The sequence below is a fragment of the Molossus molossus genome, unplaced genomic scaffold (assembly GCF_014108415.1).
Source record: "Molossus molossus isolate mMolMol1 unplaced genomic scaffold, mMolMol1.p scaffold_m16_p_7, whole genome shotgun sequence".
NCBI lineage: Eukaryota > Metazoa > Chordata > Mammalia > Chiroptera > Molossidae > Molossus > Molossus molossus.
The window spans coordinates 211,536-227,656 of NW_023425401.1; the positions used below are offsets into that span (position 1 = coordinate 211,536).

At 64.1% G+C, this 16,121-nt stretch overlaps 1 protein-coding gene across 4 annotated transcripts in view; it reads right to left on the reverse strand.

Annotated features, from left to right (window-relative positions):
* Window positions 1–16,121, reverse strand: part of CAMK2B (calcium/calmodulin dependent protein kinase II beta) — a 62,046-nt gene that overhangs the window by 16,284 nt on the left and 29,641 nt on the right. For all 4 annotated transcript variants that reach the window (XM_036246134.1, XM_036246136.1, XM_036246135.1 and 1 more), the window contains exons 3-9: window positions 13,544–13,603; window positions 11,749–11,803; window positions 8,265–8,330; window positions 3,375–3,447; window positions 689–791; window positions 529–612; window positions 33–127 (exon numbers count right to left, since the gene is read on the reverse strand). In XM_036246134.1, coding sequence (XP_036102027.1) covers window positions 33–127; window positions 529–612; window positions 689–791; window positions 3,375–3,447; window positions 8,265–8,330; window positions 11,749–11,803; window positions 13,544–13,603 — 536 coding nt within the window. The remainder of the gene's footprint in view (window positions 1–32; window positions 128–528; window positions 613–688; window positions 792–3,374; window positions 3,448–8,264; window positions 8,331–11,748; window positions 11,804–13,543; window positions 13,604–16,121) is intronic.

Below are 16,121 nucleotides of genomic sequence, written 5' to 3' on the forward strand. Positions count from 1 at the left end.
GCCCGACTGCACCGGCAGGACCGGACACTCACGTCATAGGCGCCGGCCTTGATCTGCTGGTACAGCTTGTGCTGGTCCTCGTCCCAGAAGGGGGGGTAGCCCACCAGCAGGATGTACAGGATCACCCCTGGGGAGCGAGGACAGGCTCAGGCCCTGCACCCCACCCAGAGCCCAGTGTCAGCGGTGGGTATGGCCAGGAGTCAGACGCCTGGCTGAACAGCTGTGGGACCTCAGCCTGAAGCCAGTGAGCCCCACGATGCACTGGGGTCCTTAAGCCCCACCCCTCAGCAGCCGATGTCAGCAAATGTCATTATTTGGAGACCCTCACGCTGGCAGACTCTGCCCCACCCCTCCCTACTTAGCAGGGCGCCTGCACTGCCCCAGCCCCCGCGGCCGAGTGCAGCTGGCCCAGAGACCACAGCTCAGCGACAGCCAGGTCACAGGTGTCCTCTGGGGCAGGGGCTCCTGGCTGGGACAGCCGTGCACACTCCCACCACCCAGATCCCACCTGCCCTGCTCTGGCCTCACCGCACGCCCAGATGTCCACTGGCTTGCCGTACGCCTCCTTGCGCAGGACCTCCGGGGACAGGTAGCCCGGCGTGCCAGCAAACCCTAGCAAGAGAAGGGTGGTGTGAGGGCCGGGGGGCAGCTGACCCGTCCCTGCCCCCTCCACCGTCTGGGCGCTCACCGAACCACGCCTGCTGGTCCCCCTGCACCTCGATAGCCAGGCCGAAGTCCGCCAGCTTCACCGCAGCTCCCTTGCACTTGCTGGCCAGGAGCAGGTTCTCAGGCTGCAGGGGAGCCGTGTGGTTTACCGGGGGGTCCCGGGGAGGGGGAGACAAGACAGATGACAGTGACCTGCTGGTGGGCGTGCAGGCCTGACCCTGCCGTGTGCGCATCTCCCCAGCAATGCTGACATCTGCGGGCCCCTGGGCCTGCACCCCACAGTCTGCCCCTGAGGGCAGGGACAGGAGCCTCACAGTGGGGGAGGGGTGTTCTCAAAGTGCCACTGGGATCCCTCAGACCCAAGACGAGGAACCGGACACTGGATCCGGCCCGAGTGCCCCTGAGCCCGGCGGCCCGGCCGGGCTTTCCTCCTGCCCCACGTCTGCTGCTCAGACAGGTGGGAGGTTCCCCGGGGGCGGTGCCCCCCGGGCCAGGAGGGCCGACCAAGGGCCCGGAAGCCTAGGCCACGCAGGACATCTGCCCACCCGCCCAGGGTCAGCACCTTCTGAAGGCGGAGGACACCGGCACCCTGTCTGCAGCTCCGAGGAGGCTGCTGCCCTCGGATGGACACTCGGCCCCAACAGCTCCACCGGGCCCGTGTGCTGTGTCCTGCACGTGTCCCTCCCGTCCCAGCCTGTCGAACCACCTCCAGCGGTCACTCCTGACCGCCAGGGGCTCCCTCCACACAGGGGAGCCCACTGAGAACACACTGCCTTTGGGGGTGATCGAAGGGGTTCTATGGCAAGTAGCTCCACCAGGTGATCCAACCATAAAATCCTAACTGGGCAGGTCGGGGTGGTTGTCCTGCCCCCCGCCTGTGACTGCAGGGAAAGGCTCATCTGGGCTCGAGCAAGCCCTGCCTTGGGTCTGTGCACTAGGACGACACCCCTCGGAACAGGTAGCACCCCGCAAGGGCACGTAATGCTGTTAACAGCCCTGCAGTCCAGTCCCCAGCTCCGAGTGCCGTTCCCCACGGTCCCCTCAACTCTCAGATGGCGGTGAGGCTGCTGTTCTCCGGAGCGTTGGAGATCTGTCCCTGGCCACATCCTCAGTTTGGCTCAGAGACTTTTACAAACTCCTTACAGGTGTGGGCATCCTCACAGCCACACACTCCAGTGCCGCCGAGAATGCCCAGCACCACGGCCAAACTTTGCAAACACTGCGTGTAACCCTCAGGTGTCACGGTGCCTGAAGGTCACGTGTGCTCGCCCCCACAGCCCGCGTGCTGGAAAGGGGGACCCAACCTCCCGGGCACCACGTCAAGAAGTCTGGAACAGGGCCGGGCTGCAGGTGAGGCTGGGCCCTACCCCAGCCCTGGAAAGAAGAGTGAGTACTCCCTCCCCCCTGGGCCACGGCACCTGCCTCCCTGGCCCCCTGCAGCCCCAGTGGTGACAACCTCTCTGTGGTCCCCACAGTCCTGCTTCGGCCAGAGCTGACCCCCCACTGCTCCTGGGCACCCAGCCAGGACGGGGCTCTCTCCAGAGCTAGGACCGGCTGCTTCCCCACACCTGGCAGGAGACCCTGCCCACCTCCTGTTTTCAGCAAGGACTCTGCTTGCCCCAGGTCACGTGGGCTGGGTGCTCCTCTGCTCTGCCTTGGCCTCCAAACCAGCTACAACTTGAGGGGCCCAGGAATGAGGTGGGGACTCCTCTCAGAGGCCCCTGGACCATTCAGACAAGACACAGCGACAGAGTGGGGCAGGTGCAGAAGGCAGACCACGGGGACAGGGCCATGTGGACATGCACAGAGAACAGGGCCGCGCGGACACGCACAGAGAACAGGGCCGCGCGGACACGCACAGAGAACAGGGCCGCGCGGACACGCACAGAGAACAGGGCCGCGCGGAGGGCTCTGGGGAGTGTCTGTCCCCAGAGCACCCACAGGATCAGCTCTCACACTCACACCTCCGTGGTCCAAGCAGGTGTGGCCCCCTTTAGTGCCAGCACAAGGATGGTTGTGTCAACAGCCACAGGGGGTCTCTCAGCAGGAAGGACAGCCCAGGGCTCTCCCACCCGACAGGAAACTGACCCAGCCCGCGTGGGGAGGGCTGGGGTCACAGAGAGGAGGGGGGTGAGGGGGGCAGGAAGGAAGGGGGGAAGGAGAGAGGGAGTGGGCCTTCCTACCATCCTGTGTCCTGGGAGTGATGAACCTTTCGAGTGGTCTGTAGCACTTTGCCCAGGGCTGACCTGAGGCCACAGAGACTGGGGGAGGCTGGGAGTGGCAGAGACCCTGGAGGCCGGCCCTCACCCTCTGCTGCTGTGGCATCACCCTACCTGCGTGCACATCACCTGTGTCCCACCTGCCGGGTCTGCATCACACCCAGGGCCCAGGAAGTGAGACCCAAGGGACATGTGCTCACAATCTGATTTCTGACAACTGTCCCCTCAGCCTTGGAGCCTGAAGGTGTGTGCAGGCTGAGTGCAGACACCCCCATGCACACACGCAGTCACACACGCCCCCTTCATGCATGCACATGCAGTCACACACGCCCCTTCACGCACACACACGCAGTCACACACACCCCTTCATGCATGCGTGCACAGGCATGTCCCATGCACACAGCGGCTGGTGCTCACAGTGCCGCAGGCCCCTTGCACAGGACATGCAGGTAGACCGCAGACCACTGGCCAGAGCGAAGCGGGACTCACCTTGAGGTCCCTGTGCACGACCCCCATCTGGTGGCAGTGGAGAACAGCCTCCAGGATCTGCTGGATGCAGTGGCTGCGGCAGACAGCGCGAGTGTTAGTGCGGTGGCCTGTGGGGGGCTGTGACATTGGGGTGAGGCCCCAGTCTGGCAGGGCCATCGGGAGACAGGGAATCAAGATGCTGTCTACCACATGGGAGCAGAAACTCTGGCCAGGAGGGGCCTCTGGGGTGTTCCCTCACCCCCAGGTAAGCTCAGGCACGGCCAGGCCCCTGTGCCAAGCCCCTCCCCCACCCCTCCCCTTTGCCAGGCCCACCTAGTGACACTCAGAGGAAACAGCCCGGCTCCCTGGGGCCCCTGCCCAGCCTCACGCTAGCCAAGCCTGACCCTGAGCCAGGCCCTCCGGGGAGAGAGGCCAGGGTGGAGCCCACACCCTGCAAGGCAGTCTGGGGGAACCCAGGCAGGGAAAGGGCAGAGGAGGGTGGGCGGGTGCCCAGGTGTGGCAGTGTTGATGCTGCAGCCCCCAGTCACTCGTCCAGGAGACTGGGACACACACCCCTGCCCTGCACACAGGACGCCCTGTGGCCTCCCCACGTGTCTGGGTTCCAATGGCCCCAGAGCCAGGCACTGGGCCCCTGAGGTCCCCTGCCACCCTGCGGAGTTGCTATGGGAGACAGGGGGCCTGGGGCCTCCCTTAGCCCCTCGGAATGGGCAAGGGGGGACAGGCGGACTCCCCAGGAGCCTTCCGGCCACTGCTGCACCCTGAGTGATGGAGGCGCAGCTGGGGGGTGGGCTTTGTTTCCTAATGACAGAGAATGCAAATGAGTGGGGGACCAGGCCCTCAGAAAGCTGTGGCCACACCTGGACACTGCCAGTCACCGAAAGGAAGAGTGGACCTGGGTCCCCCCGACACGGTGGAGCCTAGACCTCCGAACCCCAGCCGTGATGGATCGCTGAAGTGGTGGGGTCAGAGGAAGCCAAGCCTGCCTCTGGCCTCTGGGGAAGACAGCCCCCCACAGTCCCTGGCCCAGAAGCAGGCCCCGTCCCCCGACCCCAGTCCTGGGCTCCCCTCCCGGCTCCGGTTCCCCCACCCCTCATCTGCTGAACAGTCCTGACCTTGTGTCCCCAGCCCACAGCCAGCAACCCCACCCCGCTGCCCGTTACTGCAGACACACCAAGGGCTGGCCAGCTGGTCCAGGGTGGGCAGAGCGCAGCTATGAGGTCTGAAAAGGTCCCAAGGTCAGGACAGGCTGCTGGGAGGAGGCCAAGGCCAGGCAGAGCCCCCAGTACTTCCCAAGGAGGCTGAGGCCACTGCTCAAGGCCCAGGGCAGGGAACACAGGCCTCCCCAGCCCCAGGGCCCTCGCTCCCAGAGCCAGGCTCAGGCAGGGAGCACAGCCACTGGGACCCTGCAGGCAGCGCCCCCGCGGGGCCTGTGTGACCTGCACGCGTGTGGCCCGAAATCGCCCGAGGGTAACCGGCAGTCTGCGTGTCCAGCTGCAAGCCCTGCTGTCCTGCGGAGCCCCTGACCTTCCTGCCGTGACCAGAGGCCTGCACAGCCTGGCTGGCGTTTCTGTGCCTCCAGCCGCTCTCCACGCCCTGCAGTGACCTCTTCAACTCTGACCCGCCTGACAGCGGTGAACTCCGGCTCCGGCTCTGGCACACACACTTCATCTTCACCCAGAGGCCTTGTCTGCCGGCACACCCTCCGGGGTCTGTGCTGGTGTCCTCGAAGCACCCCCATCGTCCCCACTGCAGTGGGGTGCCCCTCCTCCGTGTGGGTCCGGGCAGCACCCATCTCCGCTGTGGCCGTGGGAACTGCAGGGACGCTGCTCTGTCCTCTCAGTCGTGCTATCTGCCTTCTTGCAGGAGGTTCCCCGAGTGTATGCAGGACCCATGGACCTCCCTGCCACAGCACCACCTGCGAGGCCGCCTTGGACGGGGGGCAGGGCCCCGCTCTCCTCCAAAGCCCCTCCTGGGAAAGCAGCCTCCGGAGCCGTCGCTGCCACGCAGTCCTGCACACCCGCCCTGCAGGCCTGCTCCACGCGTCAGGGCCACCCTGACGGCCAGTCGTGCAGGCCGCACACACTGTCCCTGGCTTCCCCCTCCACGCTCACGGAGAGCTGGACAAGGGAATTGGGTTCCCCAGCAGAACAGTCGGACAGACAGCGCAGAGCCCATCTCTGGCTGGCTCTTCACGGCATCTCCCCAGAGTGGGGTGCCCTCTGCAGCCTGGCCGGAGAGCGGCGCGTTCCCGCAGCACCGTCGGGCACTTCCGGGGACAGCTCCAGGGCGCCCCTCATCTCTCACCCCGGTCTCCAAGCTGGACCGTGGCCTGCAGACCAGAGGCCACCGCTGACGGCAGCCGCGAGGCCCTGTTGCCTCCTTCCTCCGGTTTATGTGCACCGACCTCCTCGCGGGCCGTTTCCTCACGTTCTGAACAATCCGGGACGTCGCTTTCGTGGTCAGAACTGTTCCCAAGCGCACTCGGATGCTGGCCGGGCCCTGGTGTCTGCTCCCAGCACAGGCTCCTCCCCGGCGGCCAGCATCCCAGGGCTGTGCTGCTTCTGTGTTCGCAGCTTTTCCAGATTAGATGAAAGACCCCTCAGTGTCCTCACCAACTCTGAGTAAAGACTCCGCTTCCTCTTCAGAGGACTCTCCAGCCTTCAGTTGGAGAGTCTGTAAAAGCAGTCCCCCCCCCCGGCTTCCTGTCCTCCGGGGACCCCACCTGGGACCCACACGGTCACTCGCCAGATGCTGGGCACTGAGCAGCAGGCCCAGGGCAGGTGCTGAGGGGCTACTGGCCAGGGGAGTGCCCCCCCCCCCCGCCTGGCTGGGCTCCTGCTTCCGCACGGTCCCAAGTCCCCCTCTGGGGGTCCCCAGGGGAAACGCAGCCCTCCCAGGAGGGGCTTCTCCCTCAATGCCCATGGTGACCCCGGACTCCCTCCTGACCCAGTGGTCAAACGCAGGTCTCGAGCTTGGTGGAGGGGAGTCCAGGACCCCCAGGAAATAGGCACCAAAGACGGGTAGAGGGCTGTCCCTCCTCCTTGTCACCCTCCTCATTGCTGAGAGGAAACCAGGTGTCATGGGAGGGGCCCAGCACAGAGCCCCATCCCCTCTGGGTCAGGTCCAAGGGGCCCCAAACGCCAGTGGAGACCTACACCCAAGAGGCAGGATGCAGGCCGGGGGGGGCCCCGGAGTGAAGGGGTGAAGCCTGGGAGGGAGGAGCAGGGGGCCTGGGCAAAGCTCTGAGGCCACAGGAGTTTGGGGTCATGAGGTGGGCTGGATGCGGGATGTGGTCAGAATGTGGGCGGGGCACGGGCGGGGTGCAGGCCTGGTCATTGTGGGCGGGGCATGGGTGGGGTGCAGGCCTGGTCATTGTGGGCGGGGCACAGGTGGGGTGCAGGACTGGTCATTGTGGGCGTGGTGTGCTGGTGTGGCCAGGGGCGTGGTCGGGGGTGCAGACAGCACAGGGCTCTGGGGAAGGCCCCGTGAGCAGCTGGCCAGAGGGTCTGGGGCTCTGGGCCCAGAGGAGCCTAGGGCTATGGGCCGTGCCCACTCCCTGGACCTCCAAATGCGGTGCAGGAAAAGCACCAGGCCCCGGCGGTGCCCAGTGGTGAGCACTGAGGCTCAGGAGTCGGGGCTGGTCCAGCAGGGAAGCAGGATGGGAAGGCAGCAGCCTCCCGAGGGCCCAGCTGTCCTCCGAGTGACAGTTCAGTCCAGCTGCGGCCCTGGGCCACGCACCCCTTCCGGGGTGGCCAGTGGGACCCTCTCCGGGGCCTGGGTTCCCGGCCTCCTGGCAGGCACCCACGCTGGGAAGTGCCCACCGCCCAGGGCAGAGGAGGACCTGTGCCCTTGCTACTGTCCTCGTAAGTAGGAACGTTCCTCCTCTCGAAAGGGCCAGGCCACTCCCAGCTGCGAGTCCTTCCTGAGGAGCCTGGGAAATCAGCCCCTGCACCTCCGGGGCCTGCCCCCCCCCCGCTGGTTCCCCCCCAGCTGCACGGCTCTGGGGGTTCCAGGACCCACTCACACCTTCTCACAGGGACTCAGGCTGTCACCCCAGGCAAGGTGGCCTGTGCATGCAGAAGCAAGTCACAAAAAGCGACATTAAAAAGTAATATTCGTTTTTCTTGATTAAAAAAGGAATATAGTCATTAAAGAAAAGTTTTAAAGATAGACAAAGAAGATTAAACAGCTGGAAAGCACCCATAGCCCCACCACCGACAGAGGGCCACAGTGCCCCCCCCCCCCAGCCAGGGCGGCGGCAGGGAGTGCTGTCCTCAGTCCTCAGCGTCTCCCCTGAGAAGCAGTCGGGAACGCACAGTTCCCGGTCGGGGTGCATCTGCCCCACAAGCACGGGCACCGCAGGCCCTGGTGCCCACCTTCCGGGAGGGGTCTGCTGTCCCCCGGCAGCCATGGGGGCCCCACTCGGAGAGAGCCCACACCCCTCCACCCTGCAGGGGGACCTGCCTTCCTGTCCCTGCCCCGGAGATCCCGGAAGGCGATTCCAGGTGGAAGAGCCAGAGGCAGAGGCCTCTCGTGCCGTAGGGGGACCTGCGGGGGGCCACGGACTGACACCCCAGGGAGGGCAGGAGGACCCCATGACCACCCTGCTCTGCCCCTGCCTGCCACCAGACACGCCAAGGACAGCCTCCCTCCGTGGCCACTTCCCACCAGGGGACCAGCAGGCCAGGGGCCTCCTGGATCGGGTCACACCTCCTGCTCGGGACAGAGCTGCCCTCTGACCTGTCAGCTCCCAGGGGGCTCTGCCAGGCCGGGCAGACTGACACCCCTGCTCAGCCGACCACCTGCCCATGTTAGGGTCATGCGGGCCAGGGGCAGCGTGGGGCTGAGTGAGGGAAGGGCCGGAGCAGGGTGCGAGGGCTGCACACCCACCTGGCATCCGCCTCGCTGTAGTACTCTCTCGCCACGATGTCCTCAAAGAGCTCCCCACCAGTGACCCTGCAGGAGAGCACACAGGAGTCAGTTCTGGGGACTCGCCGCCCGGTGCCCACACTTCTGTCTCCACCACCAGCACCTGTGCCATCGCCACCCAGGGCTGAGGCTTACTGAGTGCGGAGATGCGGTGGAATCTACATTCTGTCCTCACCCCTCCATGACACTCCAGCTCAGAAAACGGGGTTGAAATGACTCAGTGACGCCCAGAATGGGCCACACAGGAGTTTGATCTGGGCCTTGGGACTCTAACTCCAGGCCTGAGATCTGGTTCCCCTCCGCGAACCCCGCAGGGCTGGAGCCAGGAGCCTGCACAGAGCAGAGGGCCAGCCTCCTCGGTGGGCGGGGTCGCGAGGTCAGAGTCCCCCTCCCGGAGGGCAGCTGGGGCTCTGCGCACAGACCCTCTCGCTGGGTCAGTCCTTACGGTCAGGACGGGCCCCAGGGAGGAGCACCCAGAAAGGGTCCAGGCTGTCGAGGGTCCCCTGGACTGGGAAATGTGGGTGCGGACAGAGGGTGCGGGAAGCAGGGCTGAGGGACACAGGCACAGGGAAGCAGGGAGGAGCCGCCCTGGGGCCACCCGGCCTCTTGCATCCGCCAGGAGAGTCTGTCGGGGCCTCCCCACCCCAGAGTGGTCCTCGGGCTCTCTCGTGACCCACACGGGCGGGCTCTCTCCCAGTGTTGGAGGAAAACAAACTGAGGGTGTGTTGGGTCTAGGGTGCCCCCCTTCCCAGCTAGACACCCATCCTGCTGAATCCCCCCAGCCTGGGAGTGAGGAGCCTCGAGGCCCCCTTTCCTGGATGAAGCTGAGGCTCAGAGCAGGAAACAGCCCAGGGCGGCAGAACTTCATGTGCCTGTGCGTGTGCGCATGTCTGTGTGTGTGTGCATGTGTCTGTGTGCGCATCTGTGTGTGTGTGTGTGCATGTGTCTGTGTGCGCGTCTGTGTGTGCGTCTGTGTATATGTGCATGTGCGCGTCTCTGTGTGTGTCTGTGTGCGCGTCTGTGTGTGTGTGCATGTGTGCGTCTGTGTGTGTGTCTGTGTGCGCGTCTGTGTGTGTGTGCATGCGTCTGTGTGCGCGTCTGTGTATGTGTGCATGTGCGCGCGTCTGTGTGTGTGTGTGTCTGTGCGCGCGTCTGTGTATGTGTGCATGTGCGCGCGTCTGTGTGAGCGTCTGTATGCACACGTCTGTGCCCGTGTGTCTGTGCGTGTGCATGTGCGCGTCTGTGCGCGCGTGTGTGCGTGCGCATGTCTGTGTGTGTGTGCATGTGTCTGTGTGTGCGTCTGTGTGTGTGTCTGTGTATGTGTGCATGTGCGTGCATCTGTGCCAGTGTCTGTGTGAGCGTCTGTATGCACACGTCTGTGCCCGCGTGTCTGTGCGTGTGCATGTGTGCATCTGTGCGCGCGTGCGCGTCTGTGCGCGCGCATCTGTGTGTGCATGTGCGCGCATCTGTGCCCGTGTGTGTGCGTGCGCGCGTCTGTGTGAGCGTGTGCGCGCGTCTGTGTGTCTGTGTGTGTGCATGTGCATGTGCACGCGTCTGTGCCCATGTGTGTGCATGTGCACGTGTCTGTGCGCATGTCTGCGTGTGTCTGAATCGGGAGGAAGCCACCCGAGTGGGCATGTTGCTCCTCTGCACAGCTCACAGCCAGGCTGTGCCCCGAGCCCAAGCACAGGGTGGGGGCAGAAGGCGCAAGGTCCCAGCCAGGGCTGCAGCAGGACAACAGGGCCCTGGAGGCCTCGCCCAGGTGGGGACCCTCTGCGTCTCTACATCTACGGGAGGCTCCAGTCTGTCTGACAGCAACTGGGGCCATGTGGCCACAGCTGGGGGGGTTGCTGGGGAGATGGTCTGGCATCTCTCCAAGGCCAGGAAAGGCCTGATCTAGAGTCCGGCATCTTCTCCATCCTCCCTCCTCTGGCCCAGCCCCAGGCCACAGGGGAGTCCCTTGCTCTGTTCCCAGGCCTGGTCCCCAAGGCCCTGGGACATCCCCTGAATCCACAGAGCCCCAAACTGCCAAGGGGCCTGGGGGCCTCCTGAAGATGATGCCCACCCAGGCCAGAGCGGCTCCCAAACCCTGGAGTCTCCGCATCGTGGAGGGTCCGCCGAGTGGCACAGAGGGCCCGGCAGGGTGTCAGCAGGGCTCCCCTCACTCAGCAGACCCTTGTCCAGGTCCTCCCACCCGCCCGGGAGCAGGTGCCTGAGGCCTGGGCGCGGGCGTCAGCAGGGTCTGGACACCACAGGTCTGGTGGCCACACGGTTGGGGAGGGTATGCAGGGCCCAGGCCTCTCCCCCTCGTGCCCCCTCAGATCCTCTCCCCATGTCTGCCCGTCATGTGGGCCAGGAGGGACCAGAATCTCTTGAGGGTGTGCACACGTGTGCTTACACAGCACATTTACATGTTCACACGTGCACACACACCTCCCTCCCCCTCGTCTGCTCCTGAACACACCCACCCACCCATCAGCCACAAGCCCCGGGACAAGGCCACCTGAAGTGATGGCCTGGGGGCAGGGCAGGGCGCCGGCCCCTCGAGGGACCGTGGGGCAGGTCTCAGAGCGCAGCCCCGGCCCGGCACGACCTGCCTGGCTCCATGTGGCGCCTGTGGCACACGGGTACTGAGAGGCGGCAGAACCATCGCAGGACGTCTCAGCCTCTCTTGCCCACGGAACCTGAGTGGGCCCCTCAGACTCCGTGCCCCTTGCTGGAGGAGCTGTTCTCTAAAGGAGACAAAGCCCTCCTCGCGCAGGCCCGTCACCGTGGCGACGGCACCCAGGGGGCTTTCCCGGCCCTGTGGCAGCCCATGGCCCCTGCCCGCCCTGCGTCCTGAGCACCCCGTGTCCCCAGCGGCAGTGACTCACCGACGGCTAAATATAGCACCGCTCAGGGGAGCTGCCAGGGAGCAGGGGTGAGATCACCACCTTCCAAATCCAGCAGGAAGTGAGAGGTGGCAGAGGCCCCAGATGCCCCCCACTCAGCCCCTGCACACGCACACGCACACACACAAACCACATACTACATAAACTACACGACACACACGTATGCGCCCCACAGGTCACAGTCCACACATGCACCCAGGTACACGCACATGCGCACACGTGTTCATGCAACCATTCACACCTACCTGACACCTGCATGTGCACACTCACCACCACGCACAGGTGCACACACGTAACCACAGCCACACGCCCTCACACACATGCGGTGCCCCAGCCCGGCTGCGGAGAGGACGCCGAGGAGAAGGCGGGGATGGGAGGCTGGGAACCTGGGCCTCCCCTCCTGTCTCCAATGTGCCCTGTTTGGAGGAGAGGGCCCAGCGTGGCGGCCCGGCCCGTGGGACTGTGCATGCTGCTGGGCAAGTGGGGAGGCGAGGGAGGCTGGGCCCGGGGCTGGGGGCTGCGGGTCCCACCCAGGCCTGGCGCTGAGCACTTACAGATCGAAGACCAGGTAGTGGAAGCCCTCCTCGGAGATGCTGTCGTGCAGACGCACTGTGGGGACAGAAGAGGCTGTGAGGGCGGCGGCCGGAGCTGCCTCTGCGAGGGGAGCCCACCCTGCAAGGGCCTGGGGCTCCCACGGCACGGGGTGGGCCAGCGGAGCTGGAGGAAGCCGTGGGCACAAGTGGCGTATCCATGGGGCATCCGAGTACCCCAACAGGCTCCATATCAGCCTGTCCCCAGCCTGTCCCCAGACAAGGCCCTGCCCAGAAAGGCCATATGCCTTTCTCCTTGGCCCAGGTCCCACCTTCTCTCGGAAGGGAAACTGAACCAGCAGGGGGTGGGGGTGCTTCCATGTGCCCCACGCCCCACGTGACAGCCCCGCCACAACACCCCTTGTGCTGATCGTGTGGTTGTGAGATGCATCCACATCCTCGCTGTTCTTCCTTGAAGAGCTGGGCTCCCTGTGCCCACGTGCGGCCGTCACAGAAACAGAACGAGGCAGGGTGACGGCGAGACACCCCCGACTCGAGGACACAAAGGCCTGGCGGTCCCTCCAGAAGCTAAATGCAGAACCACCACGTAACTCAGAACCTGCCGCTTGGACACACGCTGGACTGGAGGGAGGACCCAGACGGACCCGGGCACCTGTGCTCACGGCAGCGCCAGCCACACAGCCAGCAGGCAGAGGAGGCTAAGGTCAGCGCGGGGACAGACAAGCACACCGCAGCCCATGCGGGCACGGTCACCTGGCCTCCAGAAGGCAGGAAATGCCGCCATGCACTACCACGGGGACGGGCCTTGATGACATCACGCTGAGTGAAATAAGCCACCACAGAAGGACACCTGTTGTGTGGTCCTACTTCTGTGAGACTCCCAGATGGGTCAGGTCACAGCTCTGCCGCCCCTGTGTTCTGGAATGTTCCACCTGAGCCCCAAAGCCTCGGCCTTGCCTGTGCTCTGGAATGAAACTGCCTCAGGGACCACTCGGAACTGACCCAGAACCACACTGAGCACAGTGAGGCGTCTCGCTGAAGAGCTGCCCAAAACACCAGCCCAGAGAACACCGGGGGGCCCTGGCTGGTGCTCAGGGGACACAAGAATGGGGCCAGTAAGGAAGGAACGTGCTGGACCTGGTGGCAGAGAGGCCCCAGGCAGGTGGTGGGGCCAGACTGAGCCCTAAGTCTGCTGACCGTCTCCCCGCCAGTGAGGAGCTGGGAACCCTGCAGACACCTGAACCCTGCAGACACCGGTGCCAGGAGCACGGGGCCTCTCTGGGGCGGGACGGGGCTTGCACGCCTGTGGGGCGGCAGACTCTGCCTGTGATTGAAGAGCCTGGTTCAGGCCCCAGGGCTGCAGCGGCCCCAGGCACCCAGGAAATGGTCACTGGCATCCCCAACCCCCATCCACGAAAACCAGCAGGGCTGGGCCTGCCCCCCCACCCCCACCCCAGGTCGCAGGCCGGGCCCTGGGCTGGGGGAGGGCAGAGACCGCAGCATCAGCCCTCAGCCCTCAGCCCTCAGCCCGCACCTGGTCTCTGGTTCCAGCCTTCTTTGTAATCAACCACCTTGTGGCTTTTCTGAAGCCACAAGACACCCAGGCCTCTGAGTGTTTCCGCGAGAGTCCTGGCTGCGAGTCGCACAGGGGTGGGGTGGGGCCCTCCAGGGCACCACTGGCTTTGGTGGCGAAGGGGCTGCCCCACCCCAAGAATCCTCAATGCAGAGGAGAAAGGCAGCCTGGGGTCTGGAAAGAGGCTGCCTGCCACCTGGGGGGGCTCCGCCCTCGGCCTCTCACCTATGTTGGAATGCTTCAGGAGACGGCAGATTCGAGCCTCTCGCTCCAGTTTCTGGTGATCTGGGGACAGAAAGGGACATGGTGTCACCTCACGCCCCAGCAGCCAGTCATTCCCTGTGCCTGGCACCCCCAGACCACCCTGTGCTGAGCCAGCTGCCAACCAGGAGACGCTGGGCCAAGGGACCCCCCCCCCCGCCGACCGCTTCAGAGGGGTGTGTCTGCCTGGCCAGCAGAGCTGGGGCAGGAGGGAGCCACCAGTGTGGCCGGGCGGGGCTGCTTCAGAAGTGCCTCAGGTGCCCGGCCGGTGTGGCTCAGTGGTCGAGCGTTGACCCTGCACCAAGAGGTCATCGGTTTGATTCCCGGTCAGGGCACATGCCAGGTTGTGGGCCCGATCCCCAGTGGGGGACGTGCAGGAGGCGGCCAATGTTCTCTCTCACTGATGTCTCTCTCTCCCCTCCCTTCCTCTCTCTAAAATCAATAAAGAAAAATTAAAAAACAAAACAAAAGTCCCTCAGGTGACTCAGGAAGAGGGGACGCACATCAGTGCAGATCAGCCGTCGTTTCTTCACCCTGATCCCACTCCGGAACGTTCTGCTGCGCCTAACATGTTCTCGGAGGGGGCTGTCTGTGACACGGGCCTCAGGCAGGACAGCTGGGAAGAGGCTGCAGGACCTGACTCCGCCCCACGGGAACACAGCCACGGGCCTGAGCCTGGGAGGGGTCTGTGCAGCGCGGGCAGGAGGACTCGAGGTTCCTGGCGCCTGGCCTCACACCGGCGCCCCCTCGGACACAGGACCTCCATTCCAGAGGCCGTCCCCCAGGACCCGGCAACCTCCCAGCCAGATGTTGTATATTTCACACAAACAGACGTGTCAGGAACATGTTAAAGCTGACCGAGATTGTAACAGTGAACACACATTTCCCCTGAACGAAGTGTGTCTGCAGTCACACACAGCAGGACATGCCCGTCCACGCCTGTGCGCCACCCCTACCCCAATGGGAGGGTGAGAAAAGCCACTTGCAGAGAAAACGCCAAATTGTGCTGTGCTCTCACACACGCGCACACACATGTGCACATGCACACTCACCACTACTCACACGCAAACACACATGCACGGACACACACACACACAACTGGACACACATGCATGCACACTGGCCACTGCTCACATGTGTCCTGCTAGTGGCTGGATCAGGACATGTGTCATACTTGCCAACATGCATGTGCCTTTCCCAAGCGGAAGCCACGCCTGCGGATAGGATGGCTCGGGGAAGTGGGGGCACCTGGGGCGTCCAGCTGGCTGCCAGCTGTGCCTGGCCCGGGGGGGGGGGGCTCCCTCACCTCCACCCCCCACGCAGCAGCTCGGTCCCATCCCATCCGCTGTGGTGGCAGCCAGGTGGCAGCAGACACTGGAAGCTCCCACCAGGATGGACAGACAGACAGCGATGCAACAGAGCACGCCTGGGTCCCGCTTTCCCACACTAAATACACCGCGGGGTCCGGGCGCACGGGCAGGGCGCCGTCCTGCCACCTGCCGCCCTCCCCTGTGCGCTGGGGGAAGCGCCAGGGGCAGGGAGGGCTCACGGGGCTTTTTCCTTTCATGGTGCTTTTTTAAACTTATCATTCTGAACATTGTTCAAACTTAGAGAAAAGCTACACGATCTCAGAGTTCTCATGGACGGCGCTGGTGTCTCTCCTTCCACACGCACACGTGCACACACGTGTGCACACACGTTCCTCAGCCTTTCCCCCAGTGTATTTCGTAAGAACAAGGACATTCTCAGTACAGTTACCCCACACAGTGAACCCAATGCAGATATGGTGCTTGAATCCAGCCTACAGCCCACATGCCAAGTTTTCCAACTGTCCCAACGATGTCATCAATGGTCCCCCCACCCTGCGTGTGGATGGCGTGGAGCCAGGCTGAGGTCACGGAGAGCCAGGAAGGTAAGGGGGTGGTTCTCTTTGAAACAACTGCCCGATTTCAGTCATAAACACCGACCAGAAGAGAAATGCATGCCAGAGCCCGTCTTCGGGCAGTACATGACTGAAAAGACTTTATTTTATTACTGAAACCTGTCGCCGACGGTGGAGCCCCATCCGGAAGGTCTGCACCTGCTCCTGCGTGTTTGGAGATAGAACTATGTGTGCGGCCAAGAAGGGGCACCTGGCTGCCCCACCCAGGCGCCCGTGTCCACCCCATCAGTGCAGGTCACTGGCCCTCCTGGCCACCAGACAGCAGGACTACATCACCACACCTGCGTACAGTCATCACCACGGCAACACTTTCACCTTGGGTGGCGGGGTTATGAGTAATTTTATTTTATTTCTTATGTTTCCTCAACTTTGACAACAATCTCATGTTACTGTTATAATTAGGCAAGATATTGTTTTCAAAAAACAGTTCGACCCTCGCTCCTCCAATGGGCATGAAGCCACTACTGAATATGAAGAGGGAGCGTCCCAGGACCTCTTCGTGACGTCCGCCCTGAAATCAGGGACCAAAGCTGACGCCATGTGACGTTGGAAGGACAGGAGGGGTGGGAGGAGGAGGTCCTGCTGCGTGGGCCCCACGGC